The sequence below is a fragment of the Neltuma alba genome, unplaced genomic scaffold, assembly GCF_004799145.2.
Source record: "Neltuma alba isolate B1F8T4 unplaced genomic scaffold, ASM479914v2 tig00010124_pilon, whole genome shotgun sequence".
Taxonomy (NCBI): Eukaryota; Viridiplantae; Streptophyta; class Magnoliopsida; order Fabales; family Fabaceae; genus Neltuma; species Neltuma alba.
This window is the reverse complement of record NW_021635075.1, coordinates 441,581-467,029: the sequence shown is the minus strand read 5'-3', so window position 1 is coordinate 467,029 and position 25,449 is coordinate 441,581. Positions and strand designations below refer to the sequence as shown.

Genomic DNA, 25,449 nt, shown 5'->3' with positions numbered 1-25,449 from the left:
AAAAAATACTCTAACATGTGCAATTTTGATTTCTTTAAAAAAATCATAAAATATAATGATCAAAAGAAAAATAAAAAGAACATTTGGAAGGTTGAGGCATCAGAATTGAGGGAGGATCCAAACCTAACAAACACTTGGTGACAAAGTGTTGAGAGATCATGTAACTACCCTCTTATATTTCATGTAACAAAGCATACTGAAAATAATATATATATTAGGATACTGTATTTGTATTTGTGAAAGAAGGCTAACGAGCATATGGCTTAGGGGGTTGATAGCTTTGGCTTTTGTGGCCTTGGATATGGAGGTCTTTGATCCGGTGGAATATTGATCGGCTTCCCTGGCTTCGCCTTCGGCATTACATGCTTCATTGAAGACCGGCAAACAAGTGGCTTTTCAATATCAAGGTGATCATTCATAAGGGGTTTACCTGTGGGTGAAGTCTCAAAAGGAGCTGATAGCTTCAGAGCAGATGGCCTTGGTGGCCTTGGAAATGGAGGTTTTAGATCAGGTGGAATATGGATCGGAGGTTTCAGTTTAGGTGGAGTAGTGTCCGGAGTCGGCCTTGGGATTGGTTTCCAAGCTAAAGGCTGGCAAACAAGTGGCCTTTTAACATTAAAGTGATCATTTATAAGGGATTTACCAGTTGAAGCCTCAGAATGTGGTATAATTCCTGGAAGTGATTTCTCTTGAGGCCTATAGTAATCTGCAAAGCTAGAAGTGATGAGAAACACCACTCCAAAAAGGAACATTAGAAAGTGTCTAGAGGACATTGTTGAACTCAATTTGTGTTCACAGTACGTACATGCCATACGCTAGGAGCTCCCATACAATTTATACTAAAACTAGGTCAGGGGCCATTGGTGTGGAGATATTATGAAGCCAAATATAATCATTATATTATCAAAATACATTTAATAAATAAATAATTAAAGTCCAGCTTGATAGATGTTAACTTTATTGCTATAACTTCACGCATTCATGTACATGGAAAATTGGGAATCCCTCTTTTGTTTAACTTCCTTGTAACGCTATTTTTATTTTCTTGTGCTCTTTGCAAGACTTAGTCAGTGATGCACATATTTAATATATGTGTGTTTGGATATCATCATGTTACTATATAGAAGAAATGAATTTCTGGCTTACGAGGAGCAGTAGCAATTCGATGAATTATTCCTAAAAATTTATATGAACATAATGCTAGTCGATGAGAGTTAATTCTCAAACAAGAAAAAGTAAAATTAAATTAACTTGATTGAGTTATTTCCCCAATTCAAAAAAAATAAAATAAAATATACAATTGGATCTAATATGCGTCGGTGATCAGAATGTATATGTGAATATAACTGACAACAGGTTCTCGAAAAATATGTAACTTCTGCTGCGCTGTTATCTTCTTTCTTTAGGTTCTTTAGGGTCCTTATTATGATGCAAATAATGAGATTGATTGATTGGTTGATGATATGGATATACAATGCTTACTGGCTGAGATTTGTGAGGTGAAAATGACTCTATTGGTCCCTAAAATAGCTCAAATAGCCAGGTTTTTTCATATGTCGTAAGGGTATACAAATTTTATACAGATCAAATCAGAGCATAAATTTTAAATGCAATATATTTCAAATAATACTTTTCATTTCCTTTCAACATATACACCACCTGATTTTGACCTGTATATAAAGGAGGAAAAAAAAAACTCTTCAAGTAGAAATAGGGATCAACATAATGCTTTGATTAATTTATAAAAGCGATTCAGATTATTGTTCTTGATTACAATTTCATTTCATAGGAATATCATAAGGAGACTTAACAATTTTGTCAATATCGCCATTTTGGATCTTGATTAAAAGCTGAGATTTGTGAGATTTCTATTGGTCCCAAAAATAGTTTGAATAGCCAGGTTTTTTCATATGTCGTTAGGGTATGCAAATTTTATACAGATCAAATTAAAGCCTAAATTTTAAATAATATATTACCTCTAGTTCTAATTATAAGATCTCATTTGTAATCTACAAACAAGATCTTTTAATTAGGACCGGAGGCAGTATAATATTGCAAATAATACTTTTCATTTCCTTTCAACATATACACCACCCGATTTTGACTTGCATATAAAGAAAAAAATTAACTCTTCAGGTAGAAATAGAGATCAATGTAATATTTTGATTTATTTTATTAAAGGGACTCAGATTACCAATTCTATTATATACTTAAATGTCCTTTTGAAATCTATAAAGAATGTAATTTTCTTACCTGGATTATGAAAAGCTTTTGTTTCTTTGAATATCTCTTCAATTCAGCATAAATGCTAATCTTTGGTAATGAAAAAGAGACAATATAATAAGACAGGACTAACATAACTTTCAACGAATCCCGCTGTCAAAACAAGAATTTTTTTCGTTACTCAACTAATTTAGAGTCCATTACTGATATAAACAGCTTAATCCAAGTTTTATCAAATTATTATATTATTGAAAGGAAAAATTAGCTTACTAGTCCTCGTAGTTTTATCAAATTTTCAAGCAGGTCCTTTTAATTTTTTTTTAATTGAATCCTTTTACAATATTTTGTTGAAGGTAAAAGTCCTTCTGTTAATAACAGTTGCCAACATCGTTAATGCTTGATGACACAGGGTGATGTGGCAATGCTTTCTTCCTCCCCTCACAGTAAACTCATGGCTCTCTCTCTCACATCAGGTCCTCTCTCATCTAATTCGGCATTTTTCAAAATGACCTCATTAAAATTTTTTCTTCCCCCCTTTCTTCTTGTACCAAATTGGGCCCTAAAGATGAGGGAGAGCCACGAATATTCGTGGGGAAGGAACAGAAACCACCGCCATCGGCATTAAAAGCGTTGGGATCCATTATTAACGGAAGGACTTGTATTTTTAACTTAATAAACTAAAAGATCAGATTTAATAAAAAGGAGAAAAATTGGAAGGACCAAATTCAAGATATGATGAAATACAAGGATTCGCAAATTAATTTTCTCTTACTGAAATGCATTTAATAAAAAAATAATGATAAAAAATAAAATCCATGTTTTTTCTTTAATTTTCTTCTCTTCTGTGTAAGACATGATCATTGATATAGATATTACATAAATATATGTATATGTATGTTTATCAAGTTATTATTTAAGAAAATTTGTTAAAAGTCCCTATTTGAAAACTTAATTGACTAAAAAACACCTAAATTTGAGCGAGTACAACTATAACCTGTGAGTACTAATTTTCTTCCTCCATGTTCAAGATATCATCAATGATATGCAACAATAATTAATATATAAATTATTTGAACACATCAAAAGATATGTTACACCTAGCAAAAGAAAAGTTGTACTCACGGATTATAATTACATCCGCTCAAATTTAGGTCGTTTTAGTCAATTAAGTTTTCGAATATGGATTTCTTTTACGAAATTTTCTTTTATGTGCACAGCTTATTTTAGTGCAGAAACACATTTCTTACTTTTCATGCAAATATAAGTTTATACTTTTCATGTCATAAATCTAAGAACTAGTTACAGAGTTGATTTTAGTTCTAAATGTAATATTTCAATCCATTTTTAATTATACCTCATATTAATCATTTTTCCAAATAAATTTATCTAATTTATAAACTGGTGTATAATCTAATGTTATATAGGGATATTTTAAAGATATTATCTCGCATTTGTTATAATTAAGTAAAGCCAATGTATAGGTTTACTCCTTCAAGTTTCAATATAGTTATTTTATAAAGTATATTCTTTAATCTCAATACCATTAGTCTCGTTAATAGAAAATCCTGACTTAACGAACTTAAATGATCACAAAACTTCCTTAAATTTTAATCTTTTAATATAAAAATTTTTATTTCAAAATTAACATATTTATTCCATAAATTTTATTGTGAAGTCTCCATCCACATTTGTTGCGCCAACATTTTAATCATGTTAATATAAAAAGATTAAAAATAAATTTTATAAATTTAAGAGACTAAATCAAAATTTGATGTAAAATTAAAGGATCAAACATATATTTTAGTCATTAAGTAATTTATTTAGCTTGTTTAATCAAGCCAAATTAATTAAGCAACTTTTACGTTAAGGACCAAATGTGAATACATGCTTGTTACGGGCTGGTTTGTTGATGATATAGATATATATCGTGCTTACTTTCTGGGATTTGGTAGGTATAAATGACTCTATTGGTAGCAAAAAGAGTTTGAATAGCTACATTTTTTAATAGGCCATAAAGTATTCAGAGATCAAAGAAATATAAATTTTATAAATAATATAATATTTCACATGATATTTGTCATTTCCTACCGCTCTAATACCATATGCATCCCTTGGTTTCAACTTGCAAATAAAGAATTAAAAGTTACACTCCAAGTAGAAGTACGCATAGAGATAAATGTGATGTTATGACTTATTTTTCAAAAGTAAATCAAATGATTATTCTTATGCGTAAAAGCGACTGCCCGTAATTATTTTTTTTCTTTTCTTTTATTGACCTCAAAGTCATTTTCTTATTATTCATTTGTTGTCTTTTCGTGAAGAGTTTATATATTGTTCTTCATTAGCATTGCATTTCAAAAAGAATAACATAGAGTGACTTCATAATTAATATTTTGTTGCAACTTGTTTCACGCACCTATTTGAGTTTTGGTTAAATCATGATTTATCAATTTTAATATATAATCTCTTGATCCTAAATGTAAAACCTGGTTATGGAGTTAATTTTGATTCTCAATAGAGGACATTAATCAAGCTTATCTCTCATATTTATTATTTTTTTCCTAACTATTTATTTAACTTCTAAGTTGATATATGACATAATGGAGATCATGCCATATTTGTTAGAACTAAATAATTTATTCAGTTTCCTTAACCTATTTAAATTAGTTAAGTAATTTTTATATTAAACATCATATGAATACATAGTCTTTTGAAATATAAAAAGAATATAAAGTTTATTGTTTAGCTCAATTATCAAAAGTTTTTCCTTTTATAATACCTCTTCAGTTTGAACGTGAATGTTAAAATGACGTGTTTAAGCGGGATAAAAAAGAGAAGAAAATGTTGAAAAAAATAAAAAGCAGTAAAAGTAAAATTAAAAGGGACGCATACTAAACAATTTTATTATATATATCATCAATGCCACAATGGGGAGAATGGAACATGTTTATAGCCATACATACTAAATAACAAAGCCAACTTGGAACAGAATTGACCAAATAAATTAACGAAAAATGGGACTGGGGCCTCTAATATGCCTTTCTCTAATTTCTCCAACGCCATTTATAGTATTTCAACTTCCCAAATGTTTTTTCTTAATTTTTTTCTTTTGATCATTACATTCTACATAAACCTATTGACATTTTTGATATTTTATGGGCAAAAAATTGTGAAGTTTTGAATTTTTGATGATTTTCCAGGAACCAAATACTCTAAAATTATGCAATTTTAATTTATTCCTTTTAAAAAGTCATAAAAAAAAATTTCAAAACTGCGCTGCTTTTGGTCCATAAAATGCTGAAATGTCACTAATTTTATGAAAAACATTTGCGATGATCAAAAGAAAAACGACAAGAACATTTGGGAGGTTGAGAAGTTACAAAAGACATCAGAGGGCGAGACACATTAGAGAACTCAAACTCAACGGACACTTGGTGACCAATTGTTGAGAGATCATGTAAGTACTCTCTTATATTTAATGTAACAAAGCATACTTAAGATCATATGGTTTAGGGGTTTGATAGTTTCAGAGCAGAAGACTTTGGATAAGGAGGTTTTTGGTCAGGTGGGATTGGAGGTATCGGATCTGGCTTTGGCCTAATTGGCTTCGGCCTAATTGGCTTCGGCTTCCGTTTAATATCAAGGTAATCACCTATAAGGGATTTACCAGTTGATGAAGCCTCAAAAGGTGGTATATTTGCAGGCATTGATTTCTCAACTAGAGGCTTACAGTAATCTGCAAAGCTTGAAGTGATGAGAAACGCCACTCCAACAAAGAACACTAGAAAGTTTTTAGAGGACATTGTTGAACTCAATTTGTGTTCACAGTACATGTCATAGACTATGGGCTCTGATCTAATTTTATACTAAAATTGGGGAGGACCGTTGGCCGGGGAGATATATATATTATGAATCAAAATATACTTATTACCAATTCTTTTATATAGATAAATGCCCTTTTGAAATCTACAAAGAACGTAAATGTTTTTCTTCACCTGAACTGGCAAAGGTTTTTGTTTCTTCGAATGTTTCTTCAATTCAGCATAAATGGTAATCTTTGGTAATGGAAAAGAGACAATATAATGAGACGAAATTAACAATGACATTCAGTGAATCCCCCCACCAAAACGAAGAAATTTATTCGTTAAGCAACTAATTTAGAGTCCATTATCGTCCCCGGACAAGAAAACAGCTTCACGTACATGATTATTTTCTTTATTTCTTTTTCTTTTATTGATCGACATCAAGTTATTTTATCATTATTCACTCATTGGCTTCTCATGAAGAGTTTATTTCTTAATTACCATTGCATTTTCAAAGGAATATAGGGCTATGCAATGGCAATCATTATTGCAACACGCTTGGTTAGGCTTTGAGATGGTAAAAAGCATTGCACCGGTGATTACATACCAAATTAACAACCGCAAATATTAAACGAGACAACATAGAGTTACCAATTCCTAGCTTGCTAACTTCTTTAACCTTGTTTTTACTGAATTAATTAGCTTCGATGTTAATTTTGTTAATCTAGAATATAATTAGTTACAAATGCCTGTTGATGCACTTATAACCCTCTTTCAAGTTAATTATATTTTGGCTAACAGAACTATTCAAAAGACAAAACAATTTGGTATCACTCATCTACAATTACATATGTGGGGTAATAAGGGCAGAAGGGGACAATAGCTACAACTGAAAGGCGAGGAGTGGAAGGCGGCGGTGGCAAGAACTAGGCGCGGCAGCGATGGCGAGTTTTGTCAGCGAAGCTGGCGAGACCATCTTCAACAATTAGCAAGGCAACAGCAAACAAAAGGGATAATTTTTTAGGAAAATAATGCATAGTTCCCGCATCAAATTATTTTCAAGGCTAAAATTGTCTTTTTGTTATATGTTAATTTTAAATAATTCTAGGGTAATGGATGCATCTAAAAAATGACTTCAAAGTTATCATAAAATACTTTAGAGTACTAGGTGCTCTTGAAAAAAAATATTTTAGGGTGCTAAACACACTATAAAATATTTTAGGGTACTGGATGTACCTAACAAAATATTTCAGAAAGCTGAAAGCACCCTCACTCAAAAATAAATTTATTCAAAAAAAATAAGATAATACTAAAATGTTAAGTCAAGACTAGTAGGTATGAACTCCGTCGCTATATCTGGTTGCATGCATGTAGACAATTGGAAATCTGTCTTGCCCATTTTCTTCCATTTCTTTCAATAACGCATGGGTGCGTGTTTTTCTGTTTTTTTTTTTTTAATTTGTTGTCACTCTATGGTATGTTCTCGCATTTATTAGAAATACTAGTTATACATGCTTTGCACAAGAAAATTTTATCAATGTAATTTGGCTGATTGGTCAATGGATATGGATAATACTGACTAGCTGGGAAGGATTAAATAGATTTATCTAATTATTCTTTTGAATAAATGGAGATTAGTTTCAATATATCAATGGAAGGTAGGAGCAGAAATTATAAGCAATGGGCAAAATGTCCACCCACCACATCAATCATAATATAATATTTTAAATAATATTTGTACCATATCAAAAGTTGATGCTTAACTAGTCTAGAGAACCGATTTTTTGGCTCTTCGACAACAATGTCATTTGATGAGAGCTTTGTCATGCTGCACCTTAGACTTATTACCATGTTATTTAGTGTTATTTCATGAGTTTTTATGAGGTTTATTGAGCTTACATGTGTGATTTGATGTTAATGGATGGTAACTTGGGATTGGAAGTGATTTCTTGCAAATTGTGCTTTTTAAGGGTAAAATTGCCATTATCAAAAAGTGAATTATGATATTGTTTATCAAAATTACTTTTGGATGCATATCTACTTAAAAAAACCAATTAAGAGTATAACTTCTATCAATTTTCCTAATTTACCTTTTATTATTTCATTAAATTAATTATTAAATATAAGGAAAAATTAATTATTTAATCGTTATAGTTTATTGAGTTTACAAGCTAGTTTGTTGTAACTCAATCTTTAAACTTTCTTAATTTCTATAAAACATATGAATCTCTCATAACTTGTCCTACGTGGTGCAAGTAGTGTTAAAATTTGCTTATTTAGCATTTTTGCTAGTGCCACATCAGCAAAAATGTGGCTTTCCATTACTTCCTCCTCTTCCTTTGTGTGCCTCCTCAATTTCTCCTCTTAGCCAAACTCTCACCACAATGGCAAAAATGCTTTCTCCATGCATTCCCTCGCAGAACGACAACACTCAAACCAATTCCCCTCCTGCTTCAAATGCTACTTATCCCTTCACAAATGAGAACAGAGACCCCATAACATTTTCAAACCACAAACCGTTGCAAAACATAATACTACCTTCGGTTTTTATTATAACAGCTCATTGGAGGTTAGATTTGATTTGAATTACAAGACCTTAATTTACTTTGTTTCTCTTATTTATAATTAATTCTCTAAAATATTCCTACTGATTATACATGTTAATGGGGTTTTCATCCAATAGTACTCATAACTAAAAAGATATTTTAAAAAAAATTAACTCATATTTGTTACAGATAACTAACTTTCTTAATCTATCTAAATTAAATGGCTCTTATATTAATGACAACAGGTAGTATTTAGCATTTTTCCACGTTTATCTTATTTATATCTTTATATTAAACTGTTGTTCACCTGTAACCATGCAACTGCCCTTTGGTGATGTAGTGACCGTAAATCCTAATGCAAACAACTTTGATGTATGCCTCTCACACAATATGCTCATCAGGTCCTCATACTACAAGAACACATTGAAAAAGGAATCACAAGAAAACTGATTCAAAAAAATATTATTTTATGATCATTTTTTATATAAGTTATATTTAGGGGAAAGGGGAATATCTATCAGTATAGCATCAAACAAATTTTTCTGTGATAATAAAATAATTTTTAAAATTTTAATTTTTAGAATTTTCAGAACAACCGGATCCTTTTTTTGGCGTGCCTTTTTTTTACAGGGAAAACTAACCTCGAAGTCCTTATAGTTTGCTTTGATTTTGAATCAGGTGCTTATACTTTTTTTTTTTTATTGAATCCTTTAATTTTAAAATGTTAAACTTGTTAGTCCTTCGAGGTTAAAACTGTTAGAAAAAAGCTAACGCCGTTGGACATTTCTGTTAGCTAGAGCTCGTTCAGTCTCCTTCTGCTGTAACCCAAAATCTCATAATAAGCCCTCATTTAGTCTCTTTCCATTGTAAACCAAAATCTCAGAACAAGCCCTCCTCTTGTTCACTGTTCCTCAACATCTTCGCCTTCCCTGTCATTAAATGGCTCACAGGTCGCTGCTCCTTCCCTAGTTTGAATAGGCTAATAACTCTGTTTTTCTAATACTAAAACAGCGATGAAGGCCTCACCTCACTGCGCGTCTCTGTCTTCAACTTTGAAAGGTTATCTCCAATTCCAAATGCTTGCATTGCATATTCACACTCAAGATGATACTTAAGCTTGCTTCCCTCTATCTGCTCGTCGCCATTTGCATCTATGCCACTCCAACTCCTCTGTTCCACATTCCTAATTTGCACTCCTTTGATTCTACCATGAATAATATAATAAACAAATAATTACATGCACGCATATATACAAACAAAAAAAAAACAGAGAGAATTCCTTTTCTATAAAAAATACCAAACTAGGTCACAGTTGAGCTTGTCTTGAAAAGAGAATTAAACATGATTGTCAGCCATTTTGATGTTTCATAAGTTTGACAATTAAATGGTATATATAGAAAATACGAGTGTCAATCATTTTGATGTTTAATGAGTTCCAGTCATCAAAATTATTAATGAGGGGCATCTTTCATCATGTTGTTGTTGTGTGTATTCGAATTATGTATATTCCCCTGTTCTAGTATTAGGAAAACAGAGTTATTACGAATAGTCCGCCAAAGGGATGGCATTCAAGTTGGGGAAGGAGCAGCAACCTGTAAGCCATTTAATGATTTAATGATAGGTAATGAGAAGATGTTGAGGAACAGTGAAGGAGAGGAGAACTTATTTTGAGGTTTTCAGTTACAATAGAAGGAGACTAAATGACGGTTTATTCTGAGATTCTGGGTTACAGTGGAGGGAGACGCCGACAAGCTCTTGCTAACAAAAACGTTCAACAGCGTTAGTTTTTTTCTAACAGTTTTAAGCTTAAAAGACTAATGGGCGTGACGGTATAAAGTTAAGGGACTTAATAAAAATAAAAATAAAAAGTACAAAGACCCAATTCAAAATCAAAGCAAATTATAAGCAGCTCCAAATTAGTTTTCCTTCTTTTAAATCTCTTCGGTCTGTGCGCGACCGCGCGTGTAGTGAGAAAGAAATTAAGCAGGAAATACTCAGACAAAATTATTTTCATACTTTGTTTTTCATAGCTAGCACAATGTCTTTTCACTTTGTTTTTATTTTTGTGGAAAATTTTTAAGTAATCCCTCACGCATCTTTCCTGCCAAGTTAAAATTTTTTTCCTGTACAAATATTATCCATCTTCGTTGGAAAAGATATTTTGGTTGATGTAACATCAAGAATTTTATGGATTTAACTAAGCATAATTAAGGGGAAATTTTGGAGGTGTTGTTAAGACTAAATCCCTTAAAATATGATCCAAATGATTATAAAGTTAATTTTGAAAATTTAGGACCTATTTTCTTGAAAATTTTAAAAAAAAATAGCTAGGAGTTAATTTTTAACCCAAAATTTTTAGAGGAATTATTTTATAGGTCAAAGAAGCTATTGGAGGGAGAAAATCCATATAAAATATAAAGGATTAAATTCTGTAATTATTTCATTATTTCAGAAAATAAAGAAGGATGAAATTGAAAAAAAAAACAAAAAAAGAAAAGTTTGGAAGGGCATAATGGTCCGTTGCGAATTGCTCAGCCTCGCACGTGTTCTCTCATTCATTAAGCCATCTAATTCTTTACTCCCATCCTCATTTCGAACTGGAAGGATCAGAGGAGAGTTTGAGAGAGAGGGCGAGAGAAGTGAGGGAGAACGAGAAGCTTGATGGTGATCGGAGAGGGAGTCTATCGCATGCAACCTTGAATCTTGGTTAAGGTAAGTCTTTCAATCTTTCTTCTACCCTCTTCTTCACCATTTTAGTAAGGTTTTAGGAGTTTCGGGTTGCTAAAATCTGATATGAATTGGAGGAAAACTAATGATATAGCTAAGAAAATGGCATCCATGGGCAGATTAAAGCTTGTTTAACCAACTTATGGTGCTGCATGTGTTATTGGGTTTTGTATGTGATGCTTTCAAATTAAAACTCAATCTCTCTACCTCTGTTCCGCTATGTGGCGTCAAGCTCTACGGGATTTGAATGGATAGATGCAACACATGTATGTGAGATTTTAGGTAAGTAGATGATGCAATAATTGCTTATTCTGCTATGGTTTTGGGAATGACCGAAACAGGGCCTGAGTCTTTTATGCATGTGATATAAACTTGTGAAGATGAAATTTGAAACTTGTAATAATTGGTGCTGTTACTGGTGACAATATTTCAAAGTATTTAAATAATGAAAATTTGTGGATGCTAGGGGCGTATGAGTCACTGAAGATTGAATCTTGATTGGGAAAAAATGGTTTTGGAACCTGGAAAAATATTTTCCTGATTATGGGAAGGTGGTTGTGTGTGTGATTTAATGCAAATATGTAAATGGGTATTAAAGTACAACAAAAGTGCTTGAAACAACGTCATCCATGATGTAATAATTTTTGAAGGCTAAGATGTCCAGAATTGAAGGATAAGCCGTGTGAAGCATGAGGGGGAAGGGAGAGTATCTCAGTGCTTATGAATTTCATATACATGTACAAATGCTTGTGCGTGTAGTGAAGGAATCAAGGAAATCGAAATCTGGAAAATTTTACAGATTAGGAAAAGTTGCTTAAATTAATTTAGAACTCATTCCTTAATGCATTTAAATGTTAAATATTGATTTGAGATGGTCAAATCAAGGTTTGAGACTCTAAAATAATGATTGGAGAGATGTTTAATTTATGAAGCCGGAGCTTCCTGGAAGTGTGGAAGAAATGTCGTTGCTGTTACAAATATTAGGTAAGGATAAGAAAACAAAGCTGTGAAGGGTAAGGGAAATTGATCAGTTATTTAATAAATTATAAGGAATTTAAGTTATAATGAATGTATTATTTTAGTACTACACACGTTAATCTGTCTTGCCTATATAAGTTATAGGATTTGATATCTGTCCAAACCCATTAAGAAAGGAGTTAGGGAGAAAACAGTACAGAAAGAAAGAACAAAAGGTAGTAACTCTTTCTTTTCTTGTGATTATGCATTGACTGTTGTATGCTTGGATGTGCCATTATGTTGATTGTGCATGAAAACATGTAAATTGTCTTTGCATGATATGATTGATAATGGTAATATGTAATGATCTAAATTGTAATATCTCAGCACAATGGAATAACAAGTATGTATTTAAGATTCAATCCAGTTTGTAACAATTACAGGCATCTGAAAATACATTGAAAGAACACTGTAAAATGAATTAACAGGGAAATAGAGGGAAGAGACACAAGGAAGAGGGAAGAAGAAGAAGAGTCAGAGAGAGAAGATTCCCGAAGAATGGGACCACATAAAAGATCATCCAAATCATCCACACCCTATTCTCATTTCGCCTCTCCCTTAATATAGTGTAACCACCTCTACACCACTCACTCCCACATTTGCAATGTTCTCATGATAAACACATTCCCTTCTCCATTTTCTTGACACGTGGTCTTTCTTATGAATATCTTTCTTATGAATATCCTCATATTGAGTCGTTACATTTCCTCCCCCCCTAACAATGACCTTGTCCTCAAGGTCGCAAGATATTATGCTATGGGTGCAAAGTAAAAAGAGAATGATGTCCTCTTCCTCCAATGTAAAAGTTATAGCATTGCACTATGATTGAGAGAAAATCTTGGCAATTGTCAGAGGAATCACTTGCTGGATGTCATGTGGCAGAGCTTCGGTAATGGCAATAAAAGAGGTAAGGATTAGGAACTTGAATAACTCCAGTCCATGGATGGTCAATCGTGACAAGTTATGCAAAGTGAGTCCTATCTCCAATTTGAAACTCCTTGTAATTGAGAACCAATGTCCTTGCGGGAAAATTGAATCAATAATGACGGCACTTGCTTCAAAGAACTCAAACCAAGAAAGCACATCTTTTTTTCTTTCAGTCATCTGGTCAAGCATACCTTATGCTCATACTTAATACTACTATGGGTTATACAATACCCGACACATAAAACAAATGCTCACTCATTTATCAATTTTATTGAAGGAGAAGCACAGGGAAAACCACTATTCCAGCATGAAAATCGATCATATGCACTAGCTTCCTTTGAAGACCAATTGGCATCTCCAGGATCAAACCCCAAAATATAAAATAGTAACAGCATTGCAATACCAGCACATGGAAGAAAAATTTTGGAGTAATAAAAGGACGAACAGCTTGTATGCATCTTGGAACCATTATGATAACAATCATCAATGTGGGTCGCCAATTAGAGTGTATAACATAGACAATGAAGGCATAGAGAGACAAGACCTGAACCGTCATGTTACTGCCAAAGCTAAAATTGTGGTTGTCACCAAATTTATGAGCCAAGAGTTTTAATGAGTGGCCACTAATATATAGGGAAGATGCAGAGAAGCTATTAAGAATCCGTCGCATGACCTCTAATATATCCCGAATCAAATGAGGCTTAGAAATATTAAGTGCAATATCAGGATCAAAAACCAATCCCCAAACAATGCTCTGATTGTGTGTCGACTCGTCATAACCAAAGAGGATGAAAACAATGGAGACAAGGAACTTATTATGAGTCCAAACCGTGAATTCCATGGCTATAAAAGACATGCGACTAAAGAAATCAGCAAGCCCACCTGTTATGGTTTGAAGGTTGATGAAAAAATAAAGCTCCAAAATCCCATTATATTCCTGGATGTTAGACGTCTTCGATCTATGGATGAAAAACGAATCCCGCCCTTGACCTCTAACAACAAACTCCCGATGGAGACGGCCGAGTGAAATTGCGGCGAGGAGGTCATCAATTACCGCAGCAAGTTCTGGTAAACTTTCAAGAGACTTGCCAGTTTTCCCTATCCATAGACGATTGAAGCATGGGATTCCAAGAGTAAAAAATAACCTGTATTGGGCTTCATCTTCATAGGCTACGTTAACACAAATAGTAAGCAATAATAGCTTTGAGAAATACTGAACCCATGACATGAGAGGCCCAACCTTTTGTTCGATTGTGAAGGCTGCGAAGCCTTGTGGAACAGAGTGGAAAGCCAGCTGAGGCTTTACTATTGAAGCAAAGGTCTTATTCCAGGATCGAACACACAAGTAAGACTCAAGCCATTAATCAAAATAGTGTATAAAGCTTCTGTCGCAAGAATGAGGATCGGGGGAACAAGCTCCCTAAATAGATTGTGCTTCTGTTTGGATGACACGCCATATTCCAAAAGATTATCAGAATTCTCCAAAGAGCCTATATCAGAGATCTCCATACCGAAATCGGCCAAGTATGTATCAGTAGTGGGATATGCATCAAGTCTGACTCCACTCTTTGGATCTAGTTCCATATCATTCCTTGTCGAATCAACTCCATTTGTAATTTTCATGTCGTCACTTTCTTTTCCATCAGTGGCTAATGGTGGATCATTGGCTCCAGATGTCAGGGTGTCAATACCGGTCGACGAGGCTTCACCAAGGTTGTTACAGTTAATGAACAAGTATAAGACAATGGTGAGTCGTATTGTTGGATAGCCCTTTGAAGCTCAACTTGTACCGCATCCACTTCAGTTTCACCAATCTTTTGGGTTAATTCAACAACCTTCTGTGCAAGAATCAGCAGTGATGCCTCCAAGCGATCAAATCGAGCATCCATGCAATCAAGTTGAGCATTCATGCGATCCAGTTGAGGTCCCATCGTAGCCCCCAACTTTTGGATTGAAGTTTCCAGCTCATCAAGTTCAGCATCGGTAAAATCATCGGCCACAGGGTAGGAGTCTCTCAATGAAAGCACCATTTGTAACGATCTAAATTGTAATATCTCAGCACAATGGAATAACAAGTATGTATTTACAATTCAATCCAGTTTGTAACAATTACAGGCATCTGGCTATTTAAGATTCTTGACACATGGTCTTTCTTATGAATACCCTCATATTGAATCGTTACACAATATGGGCTAGTTTCCATTTATTTTGGAATGTAGGTGTGATAATTAGCAACTGGCTATGTAAGTGTATAATGTTTGTGCATCATTGATTATATGTGGTTGCAAGGGGTTGTTCTCTCTAGCCCACGTAGCATGTCTGTTTGTAATCTTGCACGATTAAATGAAGGAATTCTATTACTACTGAAATTCTTTAGAATCTCACCTCTTTCTTCCATGACATACAGCAAGAGCAAATATTTGTAGGAGCAAGGGAGTAGTGATTGGTGGAGCTTGAAGGTGAAGAGAGCTGAAAATCTTTTGTATGTATTTTCTTTAAAATGTTTATTGTATTTTACTATTTTGGAGTGAAGATATAAATGTATATATATTTTGGTATGTATAAGGAAGGAGCTAAGGGCAGATAAACTACAGGTTCCTGCCATGGCAAGAAATGGACGTTATTTTGACATATAGTTATTATGTCCAAGATTGTGTGCATATGTACCCTTTTGCATGGACCAGTGGCCAAGGTATTGAATATTAAGCCTTGCAAATTATATATTTAATTAGATACAAGTTCTAACTAGTTGGATAAAAAGACAATGGGTTCAAGTATTATATGAGAACTTGGGTCTTAAGTTATTTGTACTAGTTTTAGTATAAAGGGAAATCAAGTCCTTAAACCACTAAACATGTCGCTTTGAAAGTAAGCTTTTGAAAAATTTGAATTTTTAGAAAATCTCATTCCTTAAAGAGGATCAAACCCTGTGTTTGAAAAAAGTTTAAAAAAATTTATTTTTATCAGGATGAAACTTGGCTCTTAATGGTTTGAAGTTAAATAAAATAACTCTACTGGTGGATAGAGGTAAGATGTTATAGTTGACTGATCAAATACACAATGGATCTGGAAAGGGATAAGGGTGATGGCATAAAATTTGCAAAACTGTGTTCCAACGAACTTAAGATGACGAACTTTAAGTTTCGCTCAAAATAACTTTATGTTCATGCAATTGATGTTCGAATATTTTTTTTAAGATATCAATTTAGTAAAATAAAACTTATTTAGATAATGTAATTTTGCATATATAATACTCCTCCGGTCCTTAATATAAGACCTATTTAACTAATTTGTTTAGATTAAGGAAGTTAGGTAAGTTAGTTAATTATAAAAAAGTGACATATTTTTCCTAAAACACCATAATCATCTTTCTTAATACCTCATTTCCCTCTTCTACTTGATTATGGTTGAAGGAGTATCTATAGGGGTAATTTAGAGAAAATTGATAAATATGAGAAATGGGTCTTATATTTAGGACCAAAATCAACTTAAGAATTGGGTTCTATATTAAGGACCGGAGGAGTATTTAATATTTACTCCTCTTTCTCTCATATCTATTAGACCTCAGCTTCCTTCACCACGTGTCCGCAGGCAAAAGGAAGCAGATCCTTTTGCCTTCTGTTTTTTTTTTTTTTAAATTTAAACCTTTGAATTTTGTTCGTTCTACTGATGAATCTGGACTGTGAGGTATAGATTTGGATCAACAAAATGAAATTTTTATTAGTTCTTTGTGCTTTATTAAGCAGAATTTGTACGCTTTTTGATGAATGTACGACACAGTTGGCTAAAATGAATTTAATTCATCGCTGCATTTTGTATTTTGGTGCCTCTGATCAGGAAAGATGAAGGGAACTTTCTGTTTTTTTTTTGAAGAAAAACAAGTGTTTCCCATAAGCCTAAAATAAGCGGAAGTCTTTTCTATAGATCTACAAAGAAACTCAATATTGGATGCATCCGTAAGAACGGCAAATCAAGCATTATGAAAATCTCTGAAAAAGAATAGAGACAGATTGAAGTAAACATCCAATACAGTTATTTAGCAGAACTTTTTTTCGTCAACGACTTATCCAAAGATTTAAAACAGTGGCATCCTGTTATTTATGTACCTGATCTCACCTAGTAGAATAGGGTCTATTGTTATTATAGCTTTAAGTGTTATATTATTACAGTACCTCCAGTCCTTAATATAACAGTATTATTTACGGTGTCCATAGATAATTCTTTTGCTACAAATTATAGCTCAATATACTGATGAATCCGAAGGAAAATATGTCAAAATAGACAAGCGTCAATGTATACTTAAACGTATAGTATAGAGCCACGCATAGTAAACAATCATCAATGTATGGTCCTAGAGCCATACACAGTAAACAACAAGGCAAACATGAAACGGAGTTGACAAAATATTAGTGAACGCTTGATGACAGATCATTACTGCAGAGAGAGATTGTGTAGCCTCTTATTTTTATAAGCCAAAGCATATATACTTAAATGAGGCTACTGAGCATGTGTGTGGGTGTAGGGGGCTGATGATAGTTAACGAGTTGGTGGTTTGGAAATAGGTATTGGCCGTGGACGTGGCGGCGGCGGCGGCAAATTTGGTTTGTTTGGCTTGATTATCATTGATTCTTTCGTAATTAAGGACTCATAAATTATTGGTTTCTCTGGTAACTTGTATACAGGTGGTTTCTCGATTGTAATCTTGTAAATTGGTGGTGCCTTCTTAATAGGTGCAGGCTCTTCTTCAACGGTTGGTATGTCATCCGCAGAAGAATCTCCAAAAGGTGGTATATTCTCAGACACTGGGGGCTTATAAGAATTTGTAAAGCTAGAACTAGTGGTGAGAAACACCACTCCAAAAAGAAACACTAGAAAGTGTTTAGAGGACATATTGTTGAACTTATAACTTGAGTTCACAGTGCAAATTACAGAGTACGCATTGCAATATAATTTATAGTGCAAGTAGGAAGGGCCGTTTACAGGGAGGGAGATTATGCATCCAATCAATATATTATATTAATGAAATGCATTTAATAAAAAAATAATGATAAAAAATTTTGTGTGTGTGTGTGTATTTTTTTTTGAAAAAAACTTTGCCTGTCTTCTTTGTAATATTTAATCATTGATATAGATATTTAATATATAAATAATATAATATTTCAGATAATATTTGTCATTTCCTTCCAACAATAACACGTGCACCACTAGGTTTCAACTGGTACATAAAGAAGTAAAAAGTATACTTCAAGTAGAAGTAGAGAACTAGAGATGAATATAATGTTATGACCTATTTTTTTAAAGTAAATCAAATTATTGTTCTTATCCGTAAAAACAACTACACGTAATTAACTTCTTTTTTCCCCCCTTATGTTGTCTTCAAGTCATTTTCTTATTATTAACTTATTGGCCTTTCGTGAAGTTCTTAATTATCATTACAAAAATGTACAAGTTGTTTATATACATGGAACAAGCCATTAAAATATATACATAGAGATGTGCTTATGATATGAATGTAAAGTAAATAAAACGATTATGAGTTATGACTTATTGTTTTAAAGGGAAACAAATGATTAGTCTTTTACGACTACACGTAATTAATACTCCTCCGGTCCTTAATATAAGACCCATTTAACTAATTTGATTAGATTAAGGAAGTTAGGTAAATTAGTTAATTATAAGAAAAGTGACACATTTTTCCTAAAACACCATAATCATCTTTCTTAATACCCCCTCCCCCTTCTACTTGATTATGGTTGAGGGAGTATCCATAGGAATAATTTAGAGAAAATTAAAAAATATGAGAAATGGGTCTTATATTTAGGACTAAAACCAACTCAAGAATTGGGTCCTATATTAAGGACCGGAGGAGTATTTTTTTTCTTTTATTCACCTCAAATCAATTTCTTGTTATTTCCTCATTGGCTTTTTGTGAAGATTTTAGTGTTATTCAAGGATTTATCATGGATTGTGTTTGTGATGGAAACATCCTTAATTAATTATATAATGTGAAAATAAAGCTAGGGAAATAGACTAGATGAGCCTAAATAATGTACCGGCTCGCTTTCCTATCATAATTTCTATTTTTAATTTTAAGTGTAATTTCTTAATCTAAATTTCTGCGTCGAACCTCAATTCCTTAAGACATATAATAATTAAATATGCAAAAAAAAATTTACAATTAAAAGCTTAAATGGATTGTCAATTTACGAAAAATAATTTATATTAAGAATCAATAATAGTTCTAATATAGAAATTAGAGGAATCAGGTAAACACAAATAAGAGATAGATTTAGGGATCTTAAGATGATCAAAGAGTTGACATGGACTAAACTGCAAAAATCTAAGTTTGCAAGTGACAAAACCAATAATAATACAACAACAACAAATCTTATCCTATTAGGTGGCCAGGGTCAGTAATGTACGTGAATTCTACTATGTTATTGTTCATTATCGTGAATCCAATTTTTTGATGAATTGTTAACTGAATAATGTTATAAAATTTTCATATGATATTCTAATGGCATAAAGGAAAATAACAGAAAACAAATCGAGTTATAAGCGTAAGTGGCTGAGTTATGGCCGAGTATGTCAATGCCTTCGAGGGTTTTTGACACGAACTTTCAGAAAGAACTGGGCAAACTGGGTTTAATTAAGGTTACATAATTGAGCTCAAGAGCTTTTAAAACATCTAAGCACTCATGAAGAATATTATTGGCCATGTTGACCGAAATTGAAGGCCCATTAGGGTTGAAATGTGATGTGTTTAAATGGGAAAAAAGTGAAGAAAATGTTGGTGAATGTAAAATTAAAAGGGACACATACTAAACAATTTTATTTTATATATATATTATCAGTGCCACAACTGGGAGAAAGGAACACGCTTATAGCATACATACTAAACAACAAAGCTAACTTAAAACAGAATTGGTCAAATATATTAACCAACAGCAGCGCGGGGTCCCTAATGTGCCTTTCTCTAATGCTTTCTAAAGTCATTGGTAATATCCCAACTTCCTAAATGTTGTTCATTTTTTCTTTTGATGATTAGACTCTACATAAAATTAGTTATATTTTGATATCTTATGGACAAAAAATAATGCAGTTTTGAATTTTTGATGATTTTTCAAAGGCAAAATATTGGCAATTTTGGTTTTTTTTTTCCGAAAAATCATAAAAATCCAAAACTACACCTTTCTTTACTCATAAGATATCAAAATGTCACTAAATTTTTTTATAGAATCTAATTTTCGAAAAGAAAAATGAAAAGAACATCTGGAAGGTTAGAAGGAGGCAAATTAGAGTTTCCAAACCCAAGAAACACTTGGTGACAAATTGTTGAGAGAACATGGATGTACTCTCTTATATTACATGTGTAACAAAGCGTACTTAAAATCATATAGGATAATGTGTTTTTGTTCAGGAAAGAAGACTAAAGAAAATATGATTTAGGGGATTTATGGCTTCAGAGGAGATGGCTTTGATGGCCTTGGATATGGAGGTCTCTGGTGAGGTGGAATATTGATCGGCTTCGGCGGCTTCGGCCTCGGCATCGGACTCTTAGCTGAAGGCTGGAAAACAAGTGGCTTTTTAGCATTAAGGCGATCGTTTATAAGAGTTCGACCTGTGGGTGAAGCCTCAAAAGGAGCAAATAGCTTCAGAGCAGATGGCCTTGGTGGCCTTGGAAATGGAGGTTTTTGATCAGGCGGAATATGGATCGGAGGTTTCGGTTTAGGTGGATTAGTGTCCGGAAGCGGCCTTGGGATTGGTGTCCAAGCTAAAGGCTGATAAACAAGTGGCCTTTTGACATTAATGTGATCATTTATAATAAGGGGCTTACCAGTTGATGAAGCCCTAAAATATGGTATATTTTCAGGTAGTGATTTCTCAACTAGAGGCTTATGGTAATCTGCAAAGCTAGAAGTGATGAGAAACACCACTCCAAGAACAAACACTAAAAAGTGTTTAGAGGACATTGTTGAACTCAATTTGTGTGTTCACAATACATGCCATAGACTATGAGCTCCCATACAATTTATACTAAAACTAGGATGAGGGCCATTGGTGGGGAGATATTATGAACCCTAAGTATAATCATTATATTATAAAATACATTTAATAAATAAATAATGATAAAAAAAGTCCAGCTTGATAGACGTTAACTTTATTGCTATAGCTTCACGCATTCATGTACGCGGAAAATTGTGAATCCCTCTTTTGTTCAACTTCTTTGTACCGCTTTTTTTTATTTTTTATTTTTATTTTCTTGTGCTCTTTGCAAGACTTAGTCATTGATGATTTGATGTAGATATTTAATATGTTTGTGTACGGATATCATCATGTTATATATAGAAGAAATGAATTTCTGGCATACAAGCAGCAGTAGGGACAAATCTCATCTATGGTTTTTTTTTTTAAGAGATCCAGAAGCAATTTGATGAATTACTACTGATGATTTATAAAAATATAGTGCTAGTTGATGGGAGTTAATTCCCAAACAAGGAAAAGTAAAATAAAATTCATTTGATCGGGTTATTTTCCCAATTCAAAAAAATATACAATTGGATCTAATATGCGTTGGGGATCAGAATGTACAAGTGGCCAGATAACAAATAACAAGGTCTAGGAAAAATATGTAACTTATGCTGCGCTGTTATCTTTTTTTTCTCTAGGCTCTTTAGGGTTCTTGTTATCATGCAAATAATAAGATTAGTTGATTGGTTGATGATATGGATATATATGCTTACTAGATGGCATTTGTGAGGTGAAAACGACTCTATTGGTCCCAAAAATAGTTCGAAAAGCCAGGTTTTTTTCATATGTCGTTAGGGTATACAAATTTTGTGCCGATCAAATTAAAGCATAAATTTTAAATGCAATATAACATTTCAAATAATAATTTTCATTTCCTTTTGACATATACGCCACCTGATTTTGACTTGTATATAAAAGAAAAAAGTAACTCTTCAAGTAGAAATAGAGATCAACCTAATGTTTTGATTTATTTATTTATTTATTAAAGCGACTCAGATTATCGTTCCTCGACATGAAAATAACTACCTATGGTGTTTAATCTCTTTCTTTTCCGCCTCTTATATATCGACCTCGAGTCATTTTATCATTATTCATTCTTTGGCTTGTCGTGAAGATGAAATCATTTACCAATTCTATTATATACTTAAATGTCCTTTTGAAATCTATGAAGAATGAAATTTCTTACCTGAATTATCAAAAGCTTTTTTTCTTTGAATATCTCTTCAATTCAGCATAAATGCTAATCTTTGGTAATGAAAAAGAGCCAATATAATACAACTGGATTGACAATGACTTTCAACGATTCCCCCTGCCAAAACAACAAATTTTTTCTGAACCTAAGTTCTGTTCTATATTATATTATTGAAATGCCTTTAATGAAACAATAATGATAAAAAATAAAGTCCGGTTGTCTGTATGTTTTTAATTTTCTTCTCTTCTTTGTAAGACTTGATCATAGATATAGATATTTAATATATATATATATATATATATATGGTTATCAAGTTATTATTTATGGCTTATTTTAGTGTAAAAACATATTTCTTACTTACTCCTCATGTTCTAAATCTAAGAGCTAGTTAGAGAATTAGTTTTGATTCTAAATGTAAGATTTTCATCCATTTTCATCTCTCATAGTCATATCTATCATTTTTCCCAAACAAATTTATCTAATTTATAAACTGATAAATTGCTTTGGTTCTATTTCAGGCAGAGAGAGAAGTTTTTTCTTAGTCACTTTGTTAAATTTTTAACATAAATGTACTATTTTGTCCTTCATTTATTATAGTGTGGATAGTTTTTTTTTTGAAAAGTGTATATATCAAATGGCGGTAAAGTTAAAAAGTTATTATTATATTTTAATAGAGAGTTAATGCAGTTTAAATTTTTTTTTTGTCCATGTGAAACATACTGGAAGTGCTTTATAAATAGGATCAAAGAAGTATAATCTAATGTTACATATGGATATTTTAGGGAGATGACCTCAGATTTGTTAGAATTAACATTAAATAAAGCTAATGTATAAGTTTGATCCTTCAAGTTTCAATTTAGTCATTTTATAACATGTATTCTTTAATCTGAACACCATTAGTTTCATTAATAGAAAATGCTAACTTAGTGAGTAATAAACTGTTGGTTGAAGTGGTAGTAGCTGCATAGTAGACACACAAAATTAAATTTTGCAAAATTCACTTATTGGGAGAGTTATTTTTTAATCACTCTCGGCCCAAAAAGAAGTCAGGATACCCTAGTTGCATCTTAAAAGAAAAATGCTAACTTAGCGAATTTAAATGACCACAAAGCTTGGTTAAATTTTAATCTTTAATATACATTTTTATATTTTAAAATTAACATATAAAAATGTTATATTTTAGTTTCCTTTTCATTCCTTCAATTTCTGGGCAAAGTCTCCATTTAAATTTGTTGAGCCAACATTTTAACAGTGTTAATAATAAAGGACTAAAATATACTTTATAAATTTAAGGGCTTTTACTAAAATTTGACACGAATTTAAAGGGTCAGACATATGTTTTAGTCATTAAGTAATTTATTTAACTTTTTTAATCAATTCTAATTAATTCAGAAACTTTTATATTAAGGACCTGTATGCGTATTTATTATTGGCTGATTTGTTGATGATATATATAGATATATCTCGTGCTTACTCTCTGGGATTTGGTAGGTATAAATGACTCTATTGATACCAAAAGGATTTTGAATAGCTACATTTTTTCCCATAGGCCATAAAATATACAATATTTGAAAGAGATCAAAGTAATATAAATTTTATAAATAATATAATATTTCATATGATATTTGTCATCCCCTTCCGATCTAATGCCGTATCATAGCTTGATTTCAACATGTAAATAAAGAATTAAAAGTCACACTTCACGTAGAAGTACGTATAGAGATAAATGTAATGCTTTGACTTATTTTCCAAAGTAAATCATTCTTACGCGTGAAAGCAACTGCCCGTTGTTAATTTTTTTTTTCCTTTTCTTTTATTGTTCTTGATTAGCATTGCATTTCAAAAGAATAACATAAAGTGACTTCAAAATTAATTTTTTTGTTGCAACTTTATTCACGCGCCTATTTGAGTTTTGTTTAGATAATCATTTATCAACTTTAATATATAGTCCCCTAATCCTAAATATAAGATCTTAAATGTAGAGAGTTGATTTTGATCCTAAATATAACACCTTAGTTAAGTTTATCTCTTATATTTATTATTTTTCCTTAACTAATTAAGTTTATCTCTTATATTTATCATTTTTCCTTAACTAATTTATTTGACTTTTAAACCGATACATAATCAAATGGAGATCATGCCACATTTATTAGAATTAAATAATTTATTTTACTTCCTTAATCTATCTAAATTAATTAGATAACTCATGTATTAAAGATTGTATGATTACATAATCTTTTGAAATATAAAAAGAATATTTGTTAGAAAAAAGAAATATAAAAAGAATATAAAGTTTATTCCTTATCTCAATTATAAAAAAAATTTCGTTTTATAATACCTCTTAAGTTTGAACATGAATGTTAAAATCATGTGTTTAAGTGGGATAAAAAGAGAAGATCAGAGAATGTTGAAAAAAAAAAAAAAAGAAGCAGTAAAAGTAAAATTAAAAGGGACACATACTAAACAATTTTATTATATATATCATCAATGCCACAACTGGGAGAATGGAACATGTTTATAGCCATACATACCAAACAATAAAGCCAACTTTAAACAGAATTGACCAAATAAATTAACAAAACATGGGGTTGGGGCCCCTAATTACCTTTCTCTAATGTTCTCTAATGCCCTTTATGGTATTCCGACTTCCCAAATGTTTTGTTTTATTTTTTCTTTTGATCATTAGATTCTACATAAGCTTAGTGACATTTTGTTATCTCAGAGGCAAAAAACGGTGAAGTTTTGAATTTTCAATGATTTTTCAAAAACAAAATACTCCAAAATTACGCAAGTTTGATTTATTGTTTTTGAAAAATCATAGAAAATTCGAAATTGCACTGTTTTTGGCCCATAAAATGCTGAAATGTCACTAATTTTGTGTACAATATGATGATCAAAAGAAAAATGACAAGAACATTTGGGAGTTTGAGGCATTACAAAGGACATTAGAAGGAGGCACATCAGAGAACTCAAACCCAACCGA

The 25,449-nt window shown here is 32.1% G+C and overlaps 3 protein-coding genes across 3 annotated transcripts; all 3 read right to left on the bottom strand.

The window, feature by feature from the left end:
• Positions 1–263: 263 nt before the first annotated feature.
• On the bottom strand, positions 264–773 carry LOC114754249 (early nodulin-75-like). Its single transcript, XM_028943037.1, has one exon. It carries the CDS (start codon positions 771–773, stop codon positions 264–266), a length of 510 nt encoding a protein of 169 aa, XP_028798870.1.
• Positions 774–17,779: 17,006 nt separating this feature from the next.
• Positions 17,780–18,133, bottom strand: LOC114754248 (repetitive proline-rich cell wall protein 2-like). The gene has a single exon (XM_028943036.1). It carries the CDS (start codon positions 18,131–18,133, stop codon positions 17,780–17,782), a length of 354 nt encoding a protein of 117 aa, XP_028798869.1.
• A 2,564-nt stretch (positions 18,134–20,697) lies between these two features.
• Positions 20,698–21,216, bottom strand: LOC114754246 (early nodulin-11-like). Its single transcript, XM_028943035.1, has one exon. The coding sequence runs from the start codon at positions 21,214–21,216 to the stop codon at positions 20,698–20,700; it is 519 nt and encodes a 172-aa protein (XP_028798868.1).
• Positions 21,217–25,449: the final 4,233 nt, after the last annotated feature.